Source organism: Anomaloglossus baeobatrachus, chromosome 1, assembly GCF_048569485.1.
Source record: "Anomaloglossus baeobatrachus isolate aAnoBae1 chromosome 1, aAnoBae1.hap1, whole genome shotgun sequence".
NCBI classification, from domain to species: Eukaryota; Metazoa; Chordata; class Amphibia; order Anura; family Aromobatidae; genus Anomaloglossus; species Anomaloglossus baeobatrachus.
This window is the reverse complement of record NC_134353.1, coordinates 259892003-259915376: the sequence shown is the minus strand read 5'-3', so window position 1 is coordinate 259915376 and position 23374 is coordinate 259892003. Positions and strand designations below refer to the sequence as shown.

At 48.9% G+C, this 23374-nt stretch overlaps 1 protein-coding gene across 1 annotated transcript in view; it reads right to left on the bottom strand.

Moving 5' to 3' along the window:
• The window catches only part of MCUB (mitochondrial calcium uniporter dominant negative subunit beta), a 152494-nt gene extending 129654 nt beyond the window's left edge, over positions 1-22840 (bottom strand). The window contains exon 1 of the mRNA XM_075336466.1: positions 22654-22840. Within this exon, the coding sequence (XP_075192581.1) occupies positions 22654-22707 (54 nt within the window). The 5' untranslated portion in view covers positions 22708-22840. The remainder of the gene's footprint in view (positions 1-22653) is intronic.
• Between the last annotated feature and the right edge of the window lie 534 nt (positions 22841-23374).

The following is a 23374-nucleotide window of genomic DNA, read 5'->3' as shown; positions in this document are numbered from 1 at the left end:
CACGTGTGACCGCTGGTGACTCTTTGCGCGGGCACGAGGTTATGGGCGGCACTGTGAGTATCATCAGCAAGTGCCGCCCATAACCTCGTGACCGCACTTTCCCCTTTGCCTCCTGCGTTCTGCGCAAGCGTCTCCTCGTAACCTGTGGTGGCCTGATCCGCTCCTCCCATCTATTTCCTGCTGCAGGGCAAGATGGGAAAGGTGACGTCGGATCATTTGGCCAGCGCTTGCGCAGAACGCAGGAGGCAAAGGGGAGAGCGCGGCCACGGTATTATGGGCGGGTACTTGTAATGCAATCACAGCGTCGCCCATAATATCGTGCCTGCGACCACGTCACCAGCAGTCCTCGCGTGCACGGGACCTCGGGCGCTGTGGGCGGCGTCCTGATCTATGAAATGAAGCAATGGGGGACGGCGTAAACCAGAAGGAGGGACAGTAACAGACACCACACGGCCCGCCCACATGGAAAATTTACAAGAATTGCAGGCAAAAAGGTACAACTTTATAAAGTGTTTTATTTGGTTTAAAAGGGGGCACAAAAAGTACAGGAACCTTGCTAGAATGCAGCCCAGGAGCTGCAGAGGGGTAATCTTTTAGATTTAAAGCTCAATTTCTGATGACAGGTTCCCTTTAAGTGCTTGTACTTGGAAGCAGCTCAAGTACTGCAATGGCTAAGGTCTAATGTGGTTTTCAGCCGCTGTGTGTAGACGAGTCTTAAAATAACCCAAGAAACATCTAGAAGCGGAGCGATCTCACCCCTGACAGCTGTCCTGCAGCCCTATGTCTATACATTCCTCCTCTCGGTCTTATTGCTCGCCTTCGCTTATGTTCACCTGGATAGTGTAGCAATGCTTTACCTTTTCTTTCTAATTGCTGACTGTTAGATAGAAGGACTGAAGATCCTGCTCCTATAGGCTTCTGTCTATAGGCTCTACATGGCAGCAGGGGAGTTCCTGGCTGCAGAACCAGAGCCTTCCTGTCAGTGTATTTCCCACAGGCCCGGAAAACTCCACCCTGCGTTATATGGACTGTGGAGCTATAGGACCAGGAAAGCCAGGGTCAACTAAAATCAAATAGAGAGTGCCCCATTAATGTTGATTTTCCAAAAAACCTCTTGCAACTGCATTTTTCTGTGAATACCTATATCCAGCAAAGTTAATATTTTCAAGTATAAATCAAAATGTAAGGTTTGTGATGAGACAACCCTTATAAAAGCAATCTGGTGCTATTGTCTTAATGGCGGATGCCAAAGAACAGTTTTGGAGGCCTTGTGGAATCTAGTGTTTTGTTATGGCTGACCTGTGTCAATTAGAGTTGAGCAAAACCATTTGCAGGACCCTGGACCAGCAGCCATGTTGGTAGTCACTGACAGCTGGAACACTTTCCTGCAGGCGTCACTTGCTTTGTTTTTGATTAGTAGGTCAGGAGAGCAGTCACTGTTGCAGCACAAGGCAAGCTTGGTGTAAAACCGGCGGCCATGCTAATCAGAAGAGGTGCACTGGTGGTGGCAAGCAGTAGGAGGAGGTTTACAGGGTTCTAATCCTGCAACCACGGACTAACCACGTGCCTGCAGGTTCAGGGACCAGTGAATAGTTTTTCCTCACCTTTAATGTGGATAATGGGAGACCCTTTTAAAAAAAAAAAAAGAAAAAATTCTCAACAAGAAAACCAGTTTGTAAGTACGGTAGCAACTGGCCCGACAGTCGGCTAATTCCAGGTCTGGTTTCTTTGGCCCCTTGCTTTTAACAATGATAGGCAAGTGCTGTCACACATGGACAACATACTAAGAAACAAAATCCAATTTGGCTATAGAAAAAAACATGACAACTCAAAAGTCAAATGTTTCTCAGCCCTGTCACTTTGTCACACCCCTCCCATCTCCTGAGTTCTGTGGAGGTGAACCTGAGTTCACTGGACCTCCTCCCACCAGCAGTCATCATATCCTCTCCCCCCAGCAGTCATTATCTCCTCTCCCCCCCTTCCCCCAGCTGTCATTATCTCCTCTCCCCCTTCCCCCAGCAGTCATTATCTCCTCTCCCCCTCCCCCTAGCAGTCATTATCTCCTCTCCCCCCTTCCCCCAGCTGTCATTATCTCCTCTCCCCCTCCCCCCAGCAGTCATTATCTCCTCTCCCCCTCCCCCCAGCAGTCATTATCTCCTCTCCCCCTCCCCCCAGCAGTCATTATCTCCTCTCCCCCTCCCCCCAGCAGTCATTATCTCCTCTCCCCCTCCCCCCAGCAGTCATTATCTCCTCTCCCCCTCCCCCCAGCAGTCATTATCTCCTCTCCCCCCCTTCCCCCAGCAGTCATTATCTCCTCTCCCCTTCCCCCCAGCAATTATCTCCTCTCCCCTCCCCTCCCACCAGCAGTCATTATCTCCTCTCCCCCCCTTCCCCCAGCAGTCATTATTTCCTCTCCCCCCTTCCCCCAGCAGTCATTATCTCCTCTCCCCCTCCCCCTAGCAGTCATTATCTCCTCTCCCCCCTTCCCCCAGCAGTCATTATCTCCTCTCCCCCTCCCCCTAGCAGTCATTATCTCCTCTCCCCCTCCCCCTAGCAGTCATTATCTCCTCTCCCCCTCCCCCTAGCAGTCATTATCTCCTCTCCCCCCAGCAGTCATTATCTCCTCTCCCCCCAGCAGTCATTATCTCCTCTCCCCCCAGCAGTCATTATCTCCTCTCCCCCCAGCAGTCATTATCTCCTCTCCCCCCAGCAGTCATTATCTCCTCTCCCCCCAGCAGTCATTATCTCCTCTCCCCCCAGCAGTCATTATCTCCTCTCCCCCCAGCAGTCATTATCTCCTCTCCCCCCAGCAGTCATTATCTCCTCTCCCCCCAGCAGTCATTATCTCCTCTCCCCCCAGCAGTCATTATCTCCTCTCCCCCCAGCAGTCATTATCTCCTCTCCCCCCAGCAGTCATTATCTCCTCTCCCCCCAGCAGTCATTATCTCCTCTCCCCCCAGCAGTCATTATCTCCTCTCCCCCCAGCAGTCATTATCTCCTCTCCCCCCAGCAGTCATTATCTCCTCTCCCCCCAGCAGTCATTATCTCCTCTCCCCCCAGCAGTCATTATCTCCTCTCCCCCCAGCAGTCATTATCTCCTCTCCCCCCAGCAGTCATTATCTCCTCTCCCCCCAGCAGTCATTATCTCCTCTCCCCCCAGCAGTCATTATCTCCTCTCCCCCCAGCAGTCATTATCTCCTCTCCCCCTCCCCCCAGCAGTCATTATCTCCTCTCCCCCCAGCAGTCATTATCTCCTCTCCCCCTCCCCCCAGCAGTCATTATCTCCTCTCCCCCCAGCAGTCATTATCTCCTCTCCCCCTCCCCCCAGCAGTCATTATCTCCTCTCCCCCCAGCAGTCATTATCTCCTCTCCCCCCAGCAGTCATTATCTCCTCTCCCCCCAGCAGTCATTATCTCCTCTCCCCCAGCAGTCATTATCTCCTCTCCCCCTCCCCCCAGCAGTCATTATCTCCTCTCCCCCCAGCAGTCATTATCTCCTCTCCCCCCAGCAGTCATTATCTCCTCTCCCCCCAGCAGTCATTATCTCCTCTCCCCCCAGCAGTCATTATCTCCTCTCCCCCTCCCCCCAGCAGTCATTATCTCCTCTCCCCCCAGCAGTCATTATCTCCTCTCCCCCCAGCAGTCATTATCTCCTCTCCCCCTCCCCCCAGCAGTCATTATCTCCTCTCCCCCCAGCAGTCATTATCTCCTCTCCCCCTCCCCCCAGCAGTCATTATCAGATAACTTTTTGTTATTAGAGCTACAAATATCAGAAAATTATGGATTTTTTTGAGAAGTGACACACCACCCAAGTTATGCTCGTTTTTTTTTTTGGGGGGGGGGGTTGTAACATACAATATTTATGTAAACAATAATAATGACAAGAAATTAATTTCCCATCATTTACAACCATCAGAACAAAACCCCAATACCCTCCCTCCCTCTCTGCGTGCGTCCTCTAACTTATGTTGTCCATTATGGAATTGGGTTACGTCCACTTATATTTTCCAATAAATACCAAGATGTGTATTCAAACTGAGATCTAAGTCTGGTTCTAATGACATCCGGCAATGTGGGTATGAATGTGGACCATGTGTCAAAAAAAAATATTGTCAACTTTTCCTTATCTGAGAGAGCGTCCAGCCAGTCCATCTTGAACACAAACATAACCTTAGTTTGAATAAGTGATAATGATGGGGGTTCCGGACTAAGCCACTTATGTAATATACTCTTCCTGGTAGCCGAGGCCCATATAATAAGAGCTGCTTTAATATGTCTTGGTAGTTTTAGTTGGTCTTCTTCCAGAATATTAAAAATAGCCCATTGTGGCGTCAGTGGGATTTATATTTGGATTGTAGAACTGAATAGGAGGGTCTGGGGGAGCATCCAATCTGCACACATTCCCAAAGGTGATGAAATAAGTCTATGCTCGGTTTTTTTACGAATTTTGACACACCAAGCTCAAAAGTATGGCCTGGTGTAGTTTCTCTAAGGCTATATTCACATGTCTCAAATGTGGTGCAATTTGTTTGGTCACAATTTGTAAAAACATAAAAAAGCAAGGGCACAGCATTCAGTTCTGCCACATCTATACTGCAGTGAGTAAGCAACAAGTAGACAGTCTATGAGCCAGTTTCATTAACGGGATTGTCTGGGCTAGCTCACCTCCCAATGGGCAAGCACAGTAAGCTGCATTGGACAACCCCTTTATTATCTGTTAATTATACCTCTAAACTGTTTGCAACAAGAAGACCCACCAGCCTCTACGGTCAACCTCCATGGCTTCATCCTTCCGTGCTCCCCAACTCTGGTCTTAGGAATACATGCCATCAGCCTTGTGTAAAGCAGAGTAGATAGCGGAGACTGGGTGGGCCAGCTGGATATGAAGTATGCATGTGGTCCATGTGACTGCAGCACTTAAGTCATGTAGATGAGCTTATACCACATGGTCAATGCCACATACATGTAGAAATACTACTGAGGGCAGACGAGGAGACATTTAATAGACTTGTACTATAATGGTAGAAACATAGCACAGAATTTACCAAAGCAGTGTATTATCCACAACACTCCATTACTGTATACCACAACATAAAACACTGGGGTCTGAGACAAATGTAGGCGATTGATCTTCATATATAGAGCCATGTCCTTGGGAAGACTACTCCTATTTTGCCAGGATCTGCTGCTGGAGAGTCATCGTGTGAAGGGCTTTCCTAGCTTTAGGTTCATACAACACACAACATCACTTAGTTTCAGAACAAAAAAAAAAAAGCTTTCACAGTGGCAGATTTACCATGATAGATCATCTACTGTATATAAGTAATAACACAAATGGAAAATGCAGAAAGAACTAAATAAATTGAAAAAAAATCAGAAGCTGTAAAGACTGAAAAAATGTCAATTACATGCTCAAAATGGTAAAGTATAAACCAGGAGAGGGCAATTAATTCACTCAAGACCCATGAGACTGTAACTAATTGAGAGCTGAACCAATAGGCTGAATTTCTGCTCAATACTGATATTAACATTTATTACAATACCGCTATAAAATAAAAATTATATCACTTAAAGGGAATGTGGCACCAGAATTTTGCAATGTAAGCTGAGGATAGCATGTTGCAAGGGTTAAAGGGAACCAATCACCAGGATTTTCCTATATAAGCTAAAGCCAGTGCTATACTAGCACTGTCAGGCTGAGTCTATACATACCTTTAGTGGTCAGCTCGGATGTTTAGGTTTTAAAATCCAAGCAAGTAAAGTTTGTAAAGTTAGCAGCTTGTTGAGCGACAGCAGCTGAGGATTAGATAATATCTGGGGTGGGTGTTCATAGTTATCCCCTCCCCCATTACGTATGCTAATTCTATTATAGAATCAATTTACTTTTTGACTAGCAGGACCTGTGCTGAGGTCATACCCATGCCAAAAAGTAAATCGATTCTAGAATATAAAACCTAAACATCCGAGCTGACCACTACAGGTATGTATAGAATCAGCCTGATAGTGCCAGTATAGCACTGGCTTTAGCTTATATACAGAAATCCTGGTGATTGGTGTGCTTTAAAAAATAAAACAACACCTGTGTTTCTCTTATCTGTGTAAGCCATTGTTTACTCATACTAAAGGGTTTATTGCTCTGTGGTTAAAGGCCCCTTTACACACTGAGACTTTCTATCGATCCCACCAGCGATCCCATCCTGGCCGGGATCGCTACAAAGTCTCTGGTGAGCTGTCAAACAGGCAGACCTGGCCAACGACGCAACAGCGATCCGGACCTGCAGAACGACCTAGCTAGTCATTGGGGACGTTGTCAGACCTAAAACACACATCCGTGAAAACCACCGTGAACACTGTCGGCAGACAGCAGACAGAGTAGCGCGATGAGAATGAACTCGGGTGAACTTCACCCGACTTCATTGTCATGCCGCGGCTCTGTCTGTGTGCCGTGTACTGATTAGCGGTCACCTGTGAAGGATTCACCGGTGACCACTAATCCCCCTAGTGACTGAAGTGTCCCCCCCTCTCTCATACTCACCGATCCCCGATCACCGGCGCTGCACGGCGTTCACACTGCTCCGGCGGCTTTTTCTAATTTAAAAAAGCCGGCCGCTCATTAAACAATCTCGTATTCCCTGCTTTCCCCGCCCACCGGCGCCTATGATTGGTTGCAGTCAGACACGCCCCCACGCTGAGTGACAGGTGTCTCACTGCACCCAATCACAGCAGCCGGTGGGCGTGTCACTATGGTGTATAGAAATAAATAAATAATTTAAAAAAAAATGGCGTGCGGTTCCCCCCAAATTTAATACCAGCCAGATAAAGCCATACGGCTGAAAGCTGGTATTCTCAGGATGGGGAGCTCCACGTTATGGGGAGTCCCCCAGCCTAACAATATCAGTCAGCAGCCACCCAGAATGGCCACATACATTAGATGCGACAGTTCTGGGACAGTACCCGGTTCTTCCCGATTTGCCCTGGTGCGTTGGCAAATCGGGTAATAAGGAGTTATTGGCAGCCCATAGCTGCCAATAAGTCCTAGATTAATCATGTCAGGAGTCCCCGAGAAACCTTCCATGATTAATCTGTAAATTACAGTAAATAAACACACAGAACTGAAAAATCCTTTATTAGAAATAAAAAACACAAACACATTCCCTGGTTCACCACTTTAATCAGCCCCAAAAAGCCCTCCATGTCCGGCGGAATCCAGGATGGTCCAGCGTCGCTTCCAGCTGTGCTGCATGGAGGTGACCGGAGCTGCAGAAGAAACCGCCGCTCCTGTCACCTCCACGCTGCAAATGAAGAGAGCCGCGTGATCGGCTGAGCTGTCACGGAGGTTACCTGGATCTAGCGGTGGATGCAGCGGTGGCTGCGAGTAACCTCAGTGACAGCTCAGCTGATCGCGATACTAACCTCAGTTGCTGCGTGGAGCTGACCGGAGCGGCGGTGAGTAGCGCGATCAGCTGAGCTGTCACTGAGGTTACCCGTGGCCACCGCTGCATCCACCGCTGGATCCAGGTAACCTCAGTGACAGCTCAGCTGATCACGCGGCTCTCTTCATTTGCTGCGTGGAGGTGACAGGAGCGGCGGTTTCTTCTGCTGCAGCTCCGGGCACCTCCATGCAGCACAGCTGGAAGCGACGCTGGACCATCCTAGATTCCGCCGGACATGGAGGGCTTTTTGGGGCTGATTAAATTGGTGAACCAGGGAATGTGTTTGTGTTTTTTATTTCTAATAAAGGATTTTTCAGTTGCGTGTGTTTATTTACTGTAATTTACAGATTAATTATGGAAGGTTTCTCGGGGAGACGCCTGACATGATTAATCTAGGACTTATTGGCAGCTATGGGCTGCCGATAATTCCTTATTACCCCGATTTGCCAAAGCACCAGGGCAAATCGGTAAGAGCCGGGTACTGTCCCAGAACAGTCGCATCTAATGTATGCGGCAATTCTGGGCGGCTGCTGACTGATATTGTTAGGCTGGGGGGCTCCCCATAACGTGGAGCTCCCCATCCTGAGAATACCAGCCTTCAGCCGTATGGCTTTATCTGGCTGGTATTAAATTTTGGGGGGGACCGCACGCCGTTTTTTTTTAATTATTTATTTATTTCTATACTCCATAGTGACACGCCCACCGGCTGCTGTGATTGGGTGCAGTGAGACACCTATCACTCAGCGTGGGGGCGTGTCTGACTGCAACCAATCATAGGCGCCGATGGGCGGGGAAAGCAGGGAATACGAGATTGTTTAATGAGCGGCCGGCTTTTTCAAATTAGAAAAAGCCGCCGGAACAGTGTGAACGCCGTGCAGCGCCGGTGATCGGGGGATCGGTGAGTATGAGAGAGGGGGGAACACTTCAGTCATTCGGGGGATTAGCGGTCACCGGTGAATCCTTCACAGGTGACCGCTAATCAGTACACGGCACACAGACAGAGCCGCGGCATGACAATGAAGTCGGGTGAAGTTCACCCGAGTTCATTCTCATCCCGCTACTCTGTCTTCCGACATGTAGTAACGACATTTTGCATCACACACGGACATTTCTCGGAAGATCAAATAACACGCACGTGTGCCTTTAAACATAAAAAAAATATGTGCATGTTTGGTCGTATCTCCGGTATGTACGGAAACGGACCAAACACGCACGTTTTAAACGGATGTGTGTTGCAGGTAAAGCAGCTTTTTGAAAGGGAAGTTGCTAACAAAGTCGCTGTAAAGTCCCCTTTACACACTGAGACTTTGCTGCACAGCGGGAAACAAAGGACCAAGGAATGGTCCTGAACGATTTGTAGCGATCAGCAACTTCACAGCAGGGGCCAGGTCGCTGATGTGTTTCACACACTGCAATGTTGCTGGGGAGGTCGCTATTACATCACAAAACCGGTGACGTTACAGCGATGTCGTTTGCGATGTTGCAGTGTGTAAAGGGGCCTTAACATTGGTGTGACTCCTCTGTGCAGAGCAGACAACTATCTCGGCCCCTACCATGACTGACACCTCACAGTCAATGCACAATCTCTATAGAGAGCCTAGTGTTGGCAGGACAGCTCCCAGCTCTGCTACACTCAATTCTGAGATAAAGTCAGAACAGCTGCATGCTGTAATCTAAGTTAAACATGGTTAGTTTCAGAATTTCTTTGCCTATATTATGCTGCTCTTAGATGAAGTAGCAAGAACCTGGTGACGGATTCATTTTAATATTGAGCAGAATTAGGTATGCTGACATCCCCGTATGAGCCCACATAGAGAATGAGCCCATTACATAGCCCCTCTATATACTGTGAGCCCACACACAGACCCCTATATGCACAATATGAGCCCTTCACATAGCCCCTTATATACAGTAAGACCCCCACATAGCTCCTTTATATGCAGTGTGAGCCCGCATTGCCTCTCTAATGAACCCTCACTATATGCACAACATGAGCCCCACATAGCCTATATACAGCATAAGCCCCGTAAAGCCTCCAGCAGTGACATTGGGCAGCTGCGGTGGCTGGGCAGGTGGAGGAGGGCACAGTGAGACCTGTGATCCACTGGGGTTTTATCCCTTCAGCTGTCTCAGTCCACGGGCAGGACTGGAACAGCATTTTGCCCAGCCCTGATAACCCTTCATACGTCAAAAACATGCCAGTTATTAAAGGGCTATTACAAGAGGATTTCATATATCCATAGTCCATGAACAGAATCTACAGTAGACTGCCAATCACACAGGCTTTGTAGTAGTGGAAGGCAGCTAGGGCTTTATAATACAACGAAGTGGATTTACATGCCAATGAAAGACAACAGAAAGCTGTCTGGGAGGCGTAGGGGGGTAGTAGTTGCTGCACATTGTGATTATCCCACAAACAAAAGTATTTCTTTACAAAATGTTCAAACGATCATAAAAAAAAAAAATTGTCATAGCTTCCGGCACTCGCTGCCGGACTGAGTAATACGGCGAAAGAACACTGGCAGGGAGTTCACCTGCGGTCACAATTAGTACCGTGGGAACCGACAGCTGTGAACTTCGCTGACCTGTCATCACAGCCGGGGACTCCCCTGCTGCCCTCAGTATGTGCCGGGGGCTGCAGTGACCGGTCATGTTCTCTAATGTCACTGCGCACTGCAGCCTCCGGATGTAGCAGAGCCAAGGATCATTGTGGAACATCGTTGGATTACTTGATTACGTCAGCCCTGCGGGGGTGTTTTGGGGGTTAATAAATGGGTGAAACAGGGTGTTTGTTTTTTATTTCAAATAAAGGATTTTTCTGTGTTTGTGGTTTCTTTTTACTTACAGGTTGCTAATGGGGGTGGGGGGGGTCACATAGCATCTTCATTACTAACCAAGGGCTTAATGGCAGCTGTGATATTTGACAAATCACAGCTATCTTCAACCCCATATATTACCCCGATTGCCAAAGCACCAGGGCAATCGGGAAGAGCTGGGTAACGCAGCAGAATTTACGCATCTATTGTGATGTGCCAAGTCTGGGGTGGCTGTAAGCTGATATTTTTTTGATTGGGGAGAGCCAATAATCATGGTTCTTCCCACCGTGATAATAGCAGGCCCTAGGTGTCCGCTTTACTTTGGCTAGTTATCAAAAACGGGGGGACAGTTTTATTTGGCTAAGAAAGCCAAACAGGAATACGGACGTACAGGTAAAAGTCTGTGTTTGGATCTGACACCCGGTGTTCGTTACCAACTCTGAACATTACAGTTCGGGTTCGCTGATCCTTATTCCCTATGTTAAGAATTGCAATGTGTTGTAAAAATTGGATGAGGTATAGTATATGGATGATCCACGTGTAATCTGATTCTTTTGCAGACCGATAGAATTGAATAGGTAAGTCTTCTCTAAATTACAAAGACTAGAACATGCTGAGATTTTTCTCAAGCCGAGATTCAGTCTTTTATAAAAAAAAACAAAAAAACAAAACAAAATAAAAATAAAAGCATTGGCCTATGCTGCGTATTTTTTACGCCAACAGTGCTCACACTGCATCATTCACATGACCATGTTTTCAGAGAGACATTACCGGCGGGGCGTTCCCAATATTGTGATTGAACAATTGGTGATCTACAAAGATCTGGTAAATCTACACACTGCAGGAAGACAAAGTCAGTACATATGTCTAGAATTACATGGTAGATATTGCTGAATTAAGGTTTATGGTTTTGACAGTGATTCAGGATCAGACTGCTGTAATAAGTACAGTGTAACGTGCACACATTCAGTATTTGGTGAGTTTTTTACCTCTGTATTTGTAGCCAAAACCAGGAGTGGGTAAAAAAGCAGAAGTGGTGCCGTGTGTCTAGTATACTTTTCCTCTGATTTGTAATCACAAAACCAGGAGAGGAACAATCAGTGGAAAAGAATAATAGAAACACGGCACCACTTCTGGATTTATCACCCACTCCTGGTTTTGGCTACAAATACTGAGATAAAAAGTCACCGAATACACAATGTGTGCACATGGCCTTAGGCCATCTCCACATACATTTTTGTGATCCAAAAAAAAAAAAAAGTATGCAAATATGCCAACTCTACGGTGTTCTGTTGCCGTTTTCAGCCACCTCATTCATGTCCATGTATGAAATAAAAAAAGAAACAAAAAAACGAACTTGATATGCTATGAATTGGAAGATTCACAGAACAAGTCAATTTTCTGCCTGAAAACAAAAGTAAAGTGTGAATCGGATTGGAAAAATCTCATCCACATTGCTAGCATTACATTTCACTGACATCTGTCCTTCCACAATATACGGGCGGAAAATATGCAAACCTTAGTAATTTTCAATAGGAAAACAGCCTATAGTGCAAGTGGTGCCATTTTATCCATGTGTTTTTTTATTTTACCATTCCCCATTGAAATTAATAGGTGACTTGTTCAAAGAAGTATTTGAAGCGGTTAGTAATTTGGATTCTAGAGCAGAATCCCAACAAAATCCTTGTAAAAAGACACACACACACACACACACACACACACACACACCCTGGGGGAGATCAACAGAGACTTTCGGCCACTTTACACGCTGCGATATCGGTACCGATATCGCTAGCGTGGGTACCCGCCCCCATCTGTTGTGCAAATCGCTGCCCGTGCCGCACAACATCGCCCAGACCCGTCACACGTACTTACCTGCCCGGCGACGTCGCTGTGACCGGCGAACCGCCTCCTTTCTAAGGGGGCGGTTCGTTCAGCGTCACAGCGACGTCACAGCAGCGTCACTGAACCGCCGCCCAATAGAAGCGGAGGGGTGGAGATGAGCGGGACGTAACATCCCGCCCACCTCCTTCCTTCCTCATTGCGGCCGGGAGGCAGGTAAGGAGAGCTTCCTCCTTCCTGCGGTGTCACACGTACTGATGTGTGCTGTCCCAGGAACGACGAACTACATCGTTACTGCAGCAGCAACGATATTCGAGAATGGACCCCCATGTCACCGATGAGCGATTTTGCACGTTTTTGCGACGATGCACAATCGCTCATAGGTGTCACATGCAACGGCATCGCTAATACGGCCGGATGTGCGTCACAAATTCCGTGACCCCAACAACATAGCATTAGCGATATCGCAGCGTGTAAAGCCCCCTTTACTGGAGGAAAACCACAAACTGTAAGTAAAGCCAGCACAGTTTGTCTTAGGCCAGTTTCAGACATCTGTGTTTTAGGTATGTGTGACATCCGTTTTTAACACAGATGCCACACATACCCATGTTATTCTATACTGTTACTCACCCGTCCGTGTTTTCACACAGACCGTGTGACCTCATGACCCCGCCCGCACACAGAGACATGTCCTTTTTCCTCCGGCAGCACGGGTGTCACACGGATCGTACACTGATGTGATCCGTGTGATATCAGTGTGACATGTACCGGAGAAAACACGGGTCTTTGAAATAAAAAGATTTTCTATATTCACCTGTATCCAGCAATGCTGTCTTCAGCTCTGCTGCCTCCTGCTTCTGACCGCCACTCATTATACTCACTGAATATTCACTGCACTGAGGAGCTAGAAGCAGGAGCAGCGCTGGGGACTTCAGTAACTGGGACCGCTTCGCTGGGGACAGGCGAGTATCCAGCAGAGTGTGTGTGTGGTGAGGACCTGGAAGCCGGAGCATCATGGGGACAGCATTGCCATCGCCGGTGACAGGTGAGCATTCAGCAAGCAAACAGTGCGTGCAGTGACGTCCAGGAGGTTATCAGAGTTCCCAATGAACTCTGATGAACCTGTGAAGTCACCATGGTGACACCCGCTGTAGTGCGTCATCATAGTTCATGGGAACTCTAATGACCTCCTGGATGTCACTGCACACACACTGCTTGCTGGATACTCACCTGTCCCCACGATGCTCCGGCTTCCAGCTCTTCAAGGAGGTGAATAATCAATGAATATAATGAGCGGCGGTCAGAAGCAGGAGGCAGCAGAGCCGGAGACAACAGTGCTGGATACAGGTGAATATAAAAAATCTTTTTATTTCCACGACAGGTGTTTTCTCTGGTACGTGTGACACATATGCAAACACAGATGTCACACGTATGACCATAACCATGCGTGTGGCTTTTACCTGATTAAACACGGACGTCTGAAACCGGCCTCACACTTACTATTTCCGTGCTGACGATCAGAAAATGTCTGGATTTTATTGCAAACACAGCAGAAACACCAAAACATCACTGAAATTCAGAGATTCAGCAAATAAAAGGCATGCGAAGGCTCCTGTACGCTAAACATTTATAGAGCATTCCCTTTAACATCCAAAAAAGCTAAAACACAATGTAGAGTATCCAATCTAAAAGATAAATGGGGGATAATGGCTGTATTTGCATGCTCCCCTCACAGACGGCAGAAATCCTGCACACGTAATTCCCTCTATTCAGCTTCAGTGAATTGTCAGCAGATTACTGTGGTCAGGACTGTGCAGAATACAAATGCGGGCTAGAAAGCTGCCGCACCCGATAACACTGTATATACATAATGAGAGCGAATAAGTATAGTATTCTCAAGGGAAGAATAACCAATGTACACAAGACGGTATGTGTGAGCCTGCGGAGTAACAGCAGCATGGTCACACCTAGATAAGGACAAATACGCGCAAAATTCACACAATCCAGTTCATGTACAGGGGACGTTTACTAATCCAGTTTGGCCAGTTTGTGGCTAGCGGCATTTAGACAGCATTTCATATGACAGCAGTCTGACAAAAGAGCACAAGGACTATATCATAGGCACATGAAATCAGTGTGTCAGTCATTATTTTGCTGTCAAAGTGGTGACAATCAGTGTCCCCACAGACAATCACTGGTTTTACCTGGACACTTTCCCATTTTTCATGAACTCAAAGACTTTTCTATGTACAAAAAAATGGCTTTTTCTCCCAAATATTGTTCACAAATTTGTCTAAATCTGTTATTGAGCATTTCTCCAAGATAATCCATGCACCTCACGTTTGGCAGCGTGCTGATTAGACAGATTGGTTATTTCACAGGTGTGCCTTAGGCTGGCCACAATCAAAGGCCCTTCTAAAATGTGCAGTTTTACAGTACTTAGGAGGGTCAGAAAAACCCTCAGTAAGTGGTGTGCCCCCCATTTGCCTCACCCAGTGTAACACATCTCCTTTACATAGAGTTGATCAGGTTGTTGATTGGGACCTGTGGAATTTAGTCTATTCTGCAATGGCTGCAAAGTTGCTGGATATTGGCAGGAACCTGAACACGCTGTTGTATACTCCGATCCAGAGGAACTCAAACGTGCTCAATGGGAGACATGGCCGGTGACTATGCTGGCCATGCAAGAACTGGGATGTTTTCAGCTTCCAGGAATTGTGCACAGATCCTTGCAACATGGGGTCGTGCAACATGAGGTAATGGTCGTGGATGAATGGCACAACAATGGCCTCAGGATCTCGTCACATCTCTGTATATTCAAAATGGCATCAATCAAATACACCTGTGTTCCTTGTCCACATTGTCCATAACATATACCTGCCCATACCACAACCCCACCACCACAATGGGCCACTCCATTCACAACGTTGACACGAGCAAACTGCTCACCCACACAACACCATACATGCACTCTGCCATCTGCTTTGTACAGTGAAAAGCGGGAATAAAGGCCCTGTCACACACAGAGATAAATCTGCGGCAGATCTGTGGTTGCAGTGAAATTGTGGACAATCAGTGCCAGGTTTGTGGCTGTGTACAAATGGAACAATATGTCCATGATTTCACTGCAACCACAGATCTGCCAAAGATTTATCTCTGTGTGACGGGGCCTTTATCCATGAAGAGAACACCTCTCCAACGTGCCAGTCACCACAGAATGTGAGGATCTGCCCACTTAGGTTGGTTACGACGACGAACTACAGCCAGGTAGAGACCCCCGATGAGGAAGACGAGCATGAAGATCAGCTTCCCTGTGACAGTTTGACAGTTTGTAAAGAAATTCTTTGGCTATGCAAATTAATTGTTGCAGATATCACACTCACACACACTTCCTATCACAAAATTTAATACACCCCTCACATTTTTTTAAAATATCATGATATTCCTTCATGGGACCACATTGAGACATGACACTTTAAAGGGAAGCAATCACCAGGATTTTCATATACAGTATAAGCTAAAGCCAGTGCTATTCAGGCTGAGTCTATACATACCTGTAGTGGTCAGCTCGGATATATAGGCTTTGAAATCCAAGAAAGTAAAGTTTATAAAATCGGCAGCTGCTTGAGTGACAGCAGCTGAGGATCAGATAATATCTGGGAGCTGTGGTGAGGTCATAACCATGTGACTAGAAGGGGCGGGGCCTCAGCCAATAGGAAAATGTTGCTTCCTGATACCAGCTTTGTTGGCCGAGGCCCTGCCCCTTCTGGTCACATGGGTATGACCGCACCACAGGTCCTGGAAGTGAAAGGTTACATCATTTGTATAATACTTATGCTAATTCTAACAGGAGGAGGAGATAACTATGAATACCCCCGCAGATATTATCTGCTCCTCAGCTGTTGTCACTCAAGAAGCAGGTCTGAGGTGTGGTGTCCCAGACTTTCCGGTGAAAGGGTTGCTTTTTGCTTGGATCGGTTGTGGAGTTTACCCCTGTTGTCTTGTTGCTTCCTTCCTGATCTTGTTTTCCTCCTAATCTCTCATTGTCTTATACCTCTGTGTATACATGCTGAGTGACAGAATTTTGGTTACCTCTGTCAGTCTATATCTGTGGTTTTCAACACACTCCTTTCCCGTCCCATCCCTCCCTCCCTAGGGAAGGGGGAAAGGGAATAAGGTCAGGAAAGGAGCAGGGCCAGGAAGGAGACTCAAGCCTCTCCCCCATTAGAAGTATTCCTGGGGTTAGGGCATAGGGCCCCCTAGCTTGAGGGTCAGCTTAGGAGCTCTGGTTTCCTGCTATCCCAGAGTCTTTTTAACAATACAAGTGTCATATCTTCAGTGTTGTCCCATGAAAAGATATATGATTTTCAAAATTGTAAAGGGTGTACTCACTTTTGTTGATGTCAAAAGCACCTATAGGTGTAATGTGTCAGTGTCCCAATACTTGTGTTGCATCTCGTGGAAAATTAGCCTACTTTAAATGGCACTATAATAAAATATTTCATTATCTATAATAGTGGTGGAAGTTTTACAGCCACTTAATATAATGGTATTGTGAGAATGCCTGCCAGAATCATCTAATATCAAGAATTTCAGCTGTTCACATTGTACATAATATGAAGAAACTACAAATATATAATGTAACAAAACTAGATTTTTTACCTAGTGGCTGTGCAATTGAGCACCACTTATCTACACCCCTCTATTTGCAGTTACAAAGTACTGGTATCACCATCATCATCTATATGAAGGATGTCTGTCATGGTGAAGATCAAGTCGTTATCCTAGATTTAAAAAAAATTGCTATGTGGGACTGGTTGTAGGAGCATTGCTTGCTTTCCTAAGCTATCTTGATTTTTACTCCACTAAATACATTTGTTATAAGTGATGAACAAATTGCTAGTCGGCCACTATGACCCTCGATCTGGATAGCAGAGTCCCAAAGCCCCCAGAGCGGAGTCCCAAAGCCCCCAGAGCGGAGTCCCAAAGCCCCCAGAGCGGAGTCCCAAAGCCCCCAGAGCGGAGTCCCAAAGCCCCCAGAGCGGAGTCCCAAAGCCCCCAGAGCGGAGTCCCAAAGCCCCCAGAGCGGAGTCCCAAAGCCCCCAGAGCGGAGTCCCAAAGCCCCCAGAGCGGAGTCCCAAAGCCCCCAGAGCGGAGTCCCAAAGCCCCCAGAGCGGAGTCCCAAAGCCCCCAGAGCGGAGTCCCAAAGCCCCCAAAGCGGAGTCCCAAAGCCCCCAGAGCAGAGTCCCAAAGCCCCCAGAGCAGAGTCCCAAAGCCCCCAGAGCAGAGTCCCAAAGCCACCAGAGCAGAGTCCCAAAGCCACCAGAGCAGAGTCCCAAAGCCGCTGAAGTGGAGTTCCAAAAGTCCTAAGGCTGTGTTCAGCACTTTCTCTTAGTTCCATGGACTTGTTGTCCACATCTACTGGATAATTTCATACTAGAGATGTCAATTAAAATTTTCATTCATATTCTGTTCTAAATACCTACCTTATGATCTGTAAGTGCATTAAAATACTTACTGATTGCCATCTTCCCCGGTTTCCAGCTCCATTCCGGTTCTCTTCGGCCCACAGCACAGACTAATTGGATCACACAGGGGGTTTATGTATGAACCAAAATTACTTTTTCAGTGTAGCTTGGTTCTGAGGCCGCACAGGTGTCCATTGTACGGCGTAGTGCTTCACCACACAACGGTTAGGCCCTGTGCGCACACTACTTTTTTTGCTGCGTTTTTGGTGCAGAATTGGTGCAGTTTGTGTTCATAAGCTTCATGCAGTCCTTCCCCAGCAAAGTCTAGGAGAAATCCGAAATGCTGTGCGCACGTTGCTTCTTTTTTCCTTGCAGGTTTTGCTGCAGATTTTCTGCAGCAAAAAGAAGCAGCATGTCACTTCTTTTCTGCAGGTTCCTACATTTTTCCCTGTTTTGCCTTTGATAATGTTAAACACAGGATCAAAAACGCAGGGAAAAATTAGTTAAAAACACATGCGTTTTTCGGCCAGAGGGTGCGTTTTTTGCTGGAGAAACAAATCTGCAGTGTGCGCACATAGCCTTACTTTACCAAACGCAAAGAAGAGGAGTGTGGACGTGGGAGCGGAGAAGACGGCCATCAGTGAGGATTTTAATGCATGGACACATCGTAACATAGGTACGGAATTAAAATTTGATGGGACAATTTCTTTATAGTTCCACAGGGCAGCATAAAATAAAAAGCCTCGCTCCATTTAAAGAGGACCATGATACCTGTGATCATTGAGCGTCCTAGCGGTCAGACCTCCAGCAATCACACATGTATAATCACACATCTTGTAGATAAGTGTATTTAGTGAAAACATGTTAGCACAAGTGACAACTTATTGATCACAAAGGGGAGGTCGGACAGATGGGACCCGCACCGATCAACAGGGTGAGGCAATGTTATTCCAGTATGTTGGATACCCCACTGCTGCTGCATCATTCATTCCCTATGCTGTGGACAGTGATAGCGATGTTCTCCAGTGAAAACAAGTTAATGATCCCTCCTAAATCACCGCTGCTCCCGATCACTATACTATTTCTCTGCCCATATTCTGCGAGCATTCCTGTAATCTGCTGATGATCTGCTGTCAGAAACGACATGGACACATTACATCCTGGCAAATACGTTACTAATAGGTTATAACAACAAATTAAAAAACAACTAGATGGCTCATCGGGTCCAGATTTAACCCTTTCAATCCTTTAACAAGTGCATGTATAGAGGCTAAGGTCTGTGATGGGACCAATGGAGGGAGCCGTGCACAGGACACACACTACAGGAGGGAGCCGTGCACAGGACACACACACTACAGGAGGGAGCCGTGCACAGGACACACACACTACAGGAGGGAGCCGTGCACAGGACACACACACACTACAGGAGGGAGCCGTGCACAGGACACACACTACAGGAGGGAGCCGTGCACAGGACACACACACTACAGGAGGGAGCCGTGCACAGGACACACACACTACAGGAGGGAGCCGTGCACAGGACACACACACTACAGGAGGGAGCCGTGCACAGGACACACACACACTACAGGAGGGAGCCGTGCACAGGACACACACTACAGGAGGGAGCCGTGCACAGGACACACACACACTACAGGAGGGAGCCGTGCACAGGACACACACACACTACAGGAGGGAGCCGTGCACAGGACACACACACTACAGGAGGGAGCCGTGCACAGGACACACACACTACAGGAGGGAGCCGTGCACAGGACACACACACACTACAGGAGGGAGCCGTGCACAGGACACACACACTACAGGAGGGAGCCGTGTACAGGACACACACACTACAGGAGGGAGCCGTGTACAGGACACACACTACAGGAGGGAGCCGTGCACAGGACACACACACACTACAGGAGGGAGCCGTGCACAGGACACACACACACTACAGGAGGGAGCCGTGCACAGGACACACACACACTACAGGAGGGAGCCGTGCACAGGACACACACACACTACAGGAGGGAGCCGTGCACAGGACACACACACACTACAGGAGGGAGCCGTGCACAGGACACACACACTACAGGAGGGAGCCGTGTACAGGACACACACACTACAGGAGGGAGCCGTGTACAGGACACACACACTACAGGAGGGAGCCGTGTACAGGACACACACACTACAGGAGGGAGCCGTGTACAGGACACACACTACAGGAGGGAGCCGTGCACAGGACACACACACACTACAGGAGGGAGCCGTGCACAGGACACACACACACTACAGGAGGGAGCCGTGCACAGGACACACACACACTACAGGAGGGAGCCGTGCACAGGACACACACACACACTACAGGAGGGAGCCGTGTACAGGACACACACACTACAGGAGGGAGCCGTGCACAGGACACACACACACTACAGGAGGGAGCCGTGTACAGGACACACACTACAGGAGGGAGCCGTGCACAGGACACACACACTACAGGAGGGAGCCGTGCACAGGACACACACACTACAGGAGGGAGCCGTGTACAGGACACACACACTACAGGAGGGAGCCGTGTACAGGACACACACACTACAGGAGGGAGCCGTGTACAGGACACACACACTACAGGAGGGAGCCGTGTACAGGACACACACTACAGGAGGGAGCCGTGCACAGGACACACACACACTACAGGAGGGAGCCGTGCACAGGACACACACACACTACAGGAGGGAGCCGTGCACAGGACACACACACACACTACAGGAGGGAGCCGTGTACAGGACACACACACTACAGGAGGGAGCCGTGCACAGGACACACACTACAGGAGGGAGCCGTGCACAGGACACACACACACTACAGTAGGGAGCCGTGCACAGGACACACACTACAGGAGGGAGCCGTGCACAGGACACACACTACAGGAGGGAGCCGTGCACAGGACACACACTACAGGAGGGAGCCGTGTACAGGACACACACTACAGGAGGGAGCCGTGCACAGGACACACACACTACAGGAGGGAGCCGTGCACAGGACACACACTACAGGAGGGAGCCGTGTACAGGACACACACTACAGGAGGGAGCCGTGCACAGGACACACACTACAGGAGGGAGCCGTGCACAGGACACACACTACAGGAGGGAGCCGTGTACAGGACACACACTACAGGAGGGAGCCGTGCACAGGACACACACACACACTACAGGAGGGAGCCGTGTACAGGACACACACACTACAGGAGGGAGCCGTGCACAGGACACACACACTACAGGAGGGAGCCGTGCACAGGACACACACACTACAGGAGGGAGCCGTGCACAGGACACACACACTACAGGAGGGAGCCGTGTACAGGACACACACACTACAGGAGGGAGCCGTGTACAGGACACACACTACAGGAGGGAGCCGTGCACAGGACACACACACACTACAGGAGGGAGCCGTGCACAGGACACACACACACTACAGGAGGGAGCCGTGCACAGGACACACACACACACTACAGGAGGGAGCCGTGTACAGGACACACACACTACAGGAGGGAGCCGTGCACAGGACACACACTACAGGAGGGAGCCGTGCACAGGACACACACACACTACAGTAGGGAGCCGTGCACAGGACACACACTACAGGAGGGAGCCGTGCACAGGACACACACTACAGGAGGGAGCCGTGCACAGGACACACACTACAGGAGGGAGCCGTGCACAGGACACACACACACTACAGTAGGGAGCCGTGCACAGGACACACACTACAGGAGGGAGCCGTGCACAGGACACACACTACAGGAGGGAGCCGTGCACAGGACACACACTACAGGAGGGAGCCGTGTACAGGACACACACTACAGGAGGGAGCCGTGCACAGGACACACACACTACAGGAGGGAGCCGTGCACAGGACACACACTACAGGAGGGAGCCGTGTACAGGACACACACTACAGGAGGGAGCCGTGTACAGGACACACACACACTACAGGAGGGAGCCGTGTACAGGACACACACACACTACAGGAGGGAGCCGTGTACAGGACACACACTACAGGAGGGAGCCGTGCACAGGACACACACTACAGGAGGGAGCCGTGCACAGGACACACACTACAGGAGGGAGCCGTGCACAGGACACACACTACAGGAGGGAGCCGTGCACAGGACACACACTACAGGAGGGAGCCGTGCACAGGACACACACTACAGGAGGGAGCCGTGCACAGGACACACACTACAGGAGGGAGCTGTGCACAGGACACACACTACAGGAGGGAGCTGTGTACAGGACACACACTACAGGAGGGAGCTGTGTACAGGACACACACTACAGGAGGGAGCTGTGTACAGGACACACACTACAGGAGGGAGCTGTGTACAGGACACACTATAGGAGGGAGCTGTGTACACTACAGGAGGGAGCTGTATACACTACAGGAGGGAGCTGTATACACTACAGGAGGGAGCTGTATACACTACAGGAGGGAGCTGTATACACTACAGGAGGGAGCTGTATACACTACAGGAGGGAGCTGTATACACTACAGGAGGGAGCTGTATACACTACAGGAGGGAGCTGTATACACTACAGGAGGGAGCTGTATACACTATAGGAGGGAGCTGTGTACACTACAGGAGGGAGCTGTATACACTACAGGAGGGAGCTGTATACACTACAGGAGGGAGCTGTATACACTACAGGAGGGAGCTGTATACACTACAGGAGGGAGCTGTATACACTACAGGAGGGAGCTGTATACACTACAGGAGGAAGCTGTATGCACTACAGATGGCAGCTTCTGTCTCCTGACCATCCATGATCAGTAGATATCAGTCACAGACCAGTAGCTGCAATTCCTGCATGAGTCATGTAATGGGGCTGCAGGGAGGATACACAGTGTACAGGGATGCCTGCCTGGACGGGCACCAATGGATGCCAGGCAGGGAGTAAACGCTGTGCCCACAGTACAGATATGGGCGGCAGTAATACAGAGAATGCACAAAGTATTCATGGAGCAGAAGGAAACTAAGGAAAGTGAGTGCAGCCATAGTGGGACTTTAGGATCCTGCGAGTCTCACCTGGTAACCAGCAGCCAGAGGAAGTCTCCTGCACAGCTCCGCGAGTAACGGCATCGTTCAGACAGGGGCACCGGGCTCATAGCACAAGTTCCCAGCCACAACACGCCGCCGTGACCGTGGGGACGAGGCGCTGCACTTCCTCCTGCCACTTCAGAGCCGCCTCCCTCCGCTCCTCACAGCTGTACTCTCCGCCGCCGCCACCAGGGGGCGCAGCTCGGCTGTTACGTGACCTCAGCACCGGGCTCCGTGCGGGGAGTCTGCCGGCTATGTCTATGTACATACAGGCGACAGAGCCTTCCTGGGAGACGCCGAGGAAGGGTTAATTATGGAAAATCTGCAAGAGTCGTGTGTCAGAAATATCAGAAACTAATCCCAGGAGGCGCACACAGGAAACCCAGAGCAAATATCAGAATGTGACCCTTCAGCCATATGTCCTGTCCCCTACTGATCCATGTACACTGGCTGACAGGGAAACAAGAGTTCTACAGGACAGCAATCACCCAACAAGCAAAACACTATGTGCGCACGCTGCGTTTTCAGTGCCAAATTGCATGCGTTCAGCTTCCCCAGCAAAGTCTATGAGAAAGTCGAAAAATCAATGCACACGCTGCGTTTGTAAACACAGCGTTTTGGATGCCCAAAATCGCTGCGGAAAAAAAAGCAGCATGTCACTTCTTTTGTGCGTTGTAGCTGCGTTCTCCACCCATTGAAATCAATGATG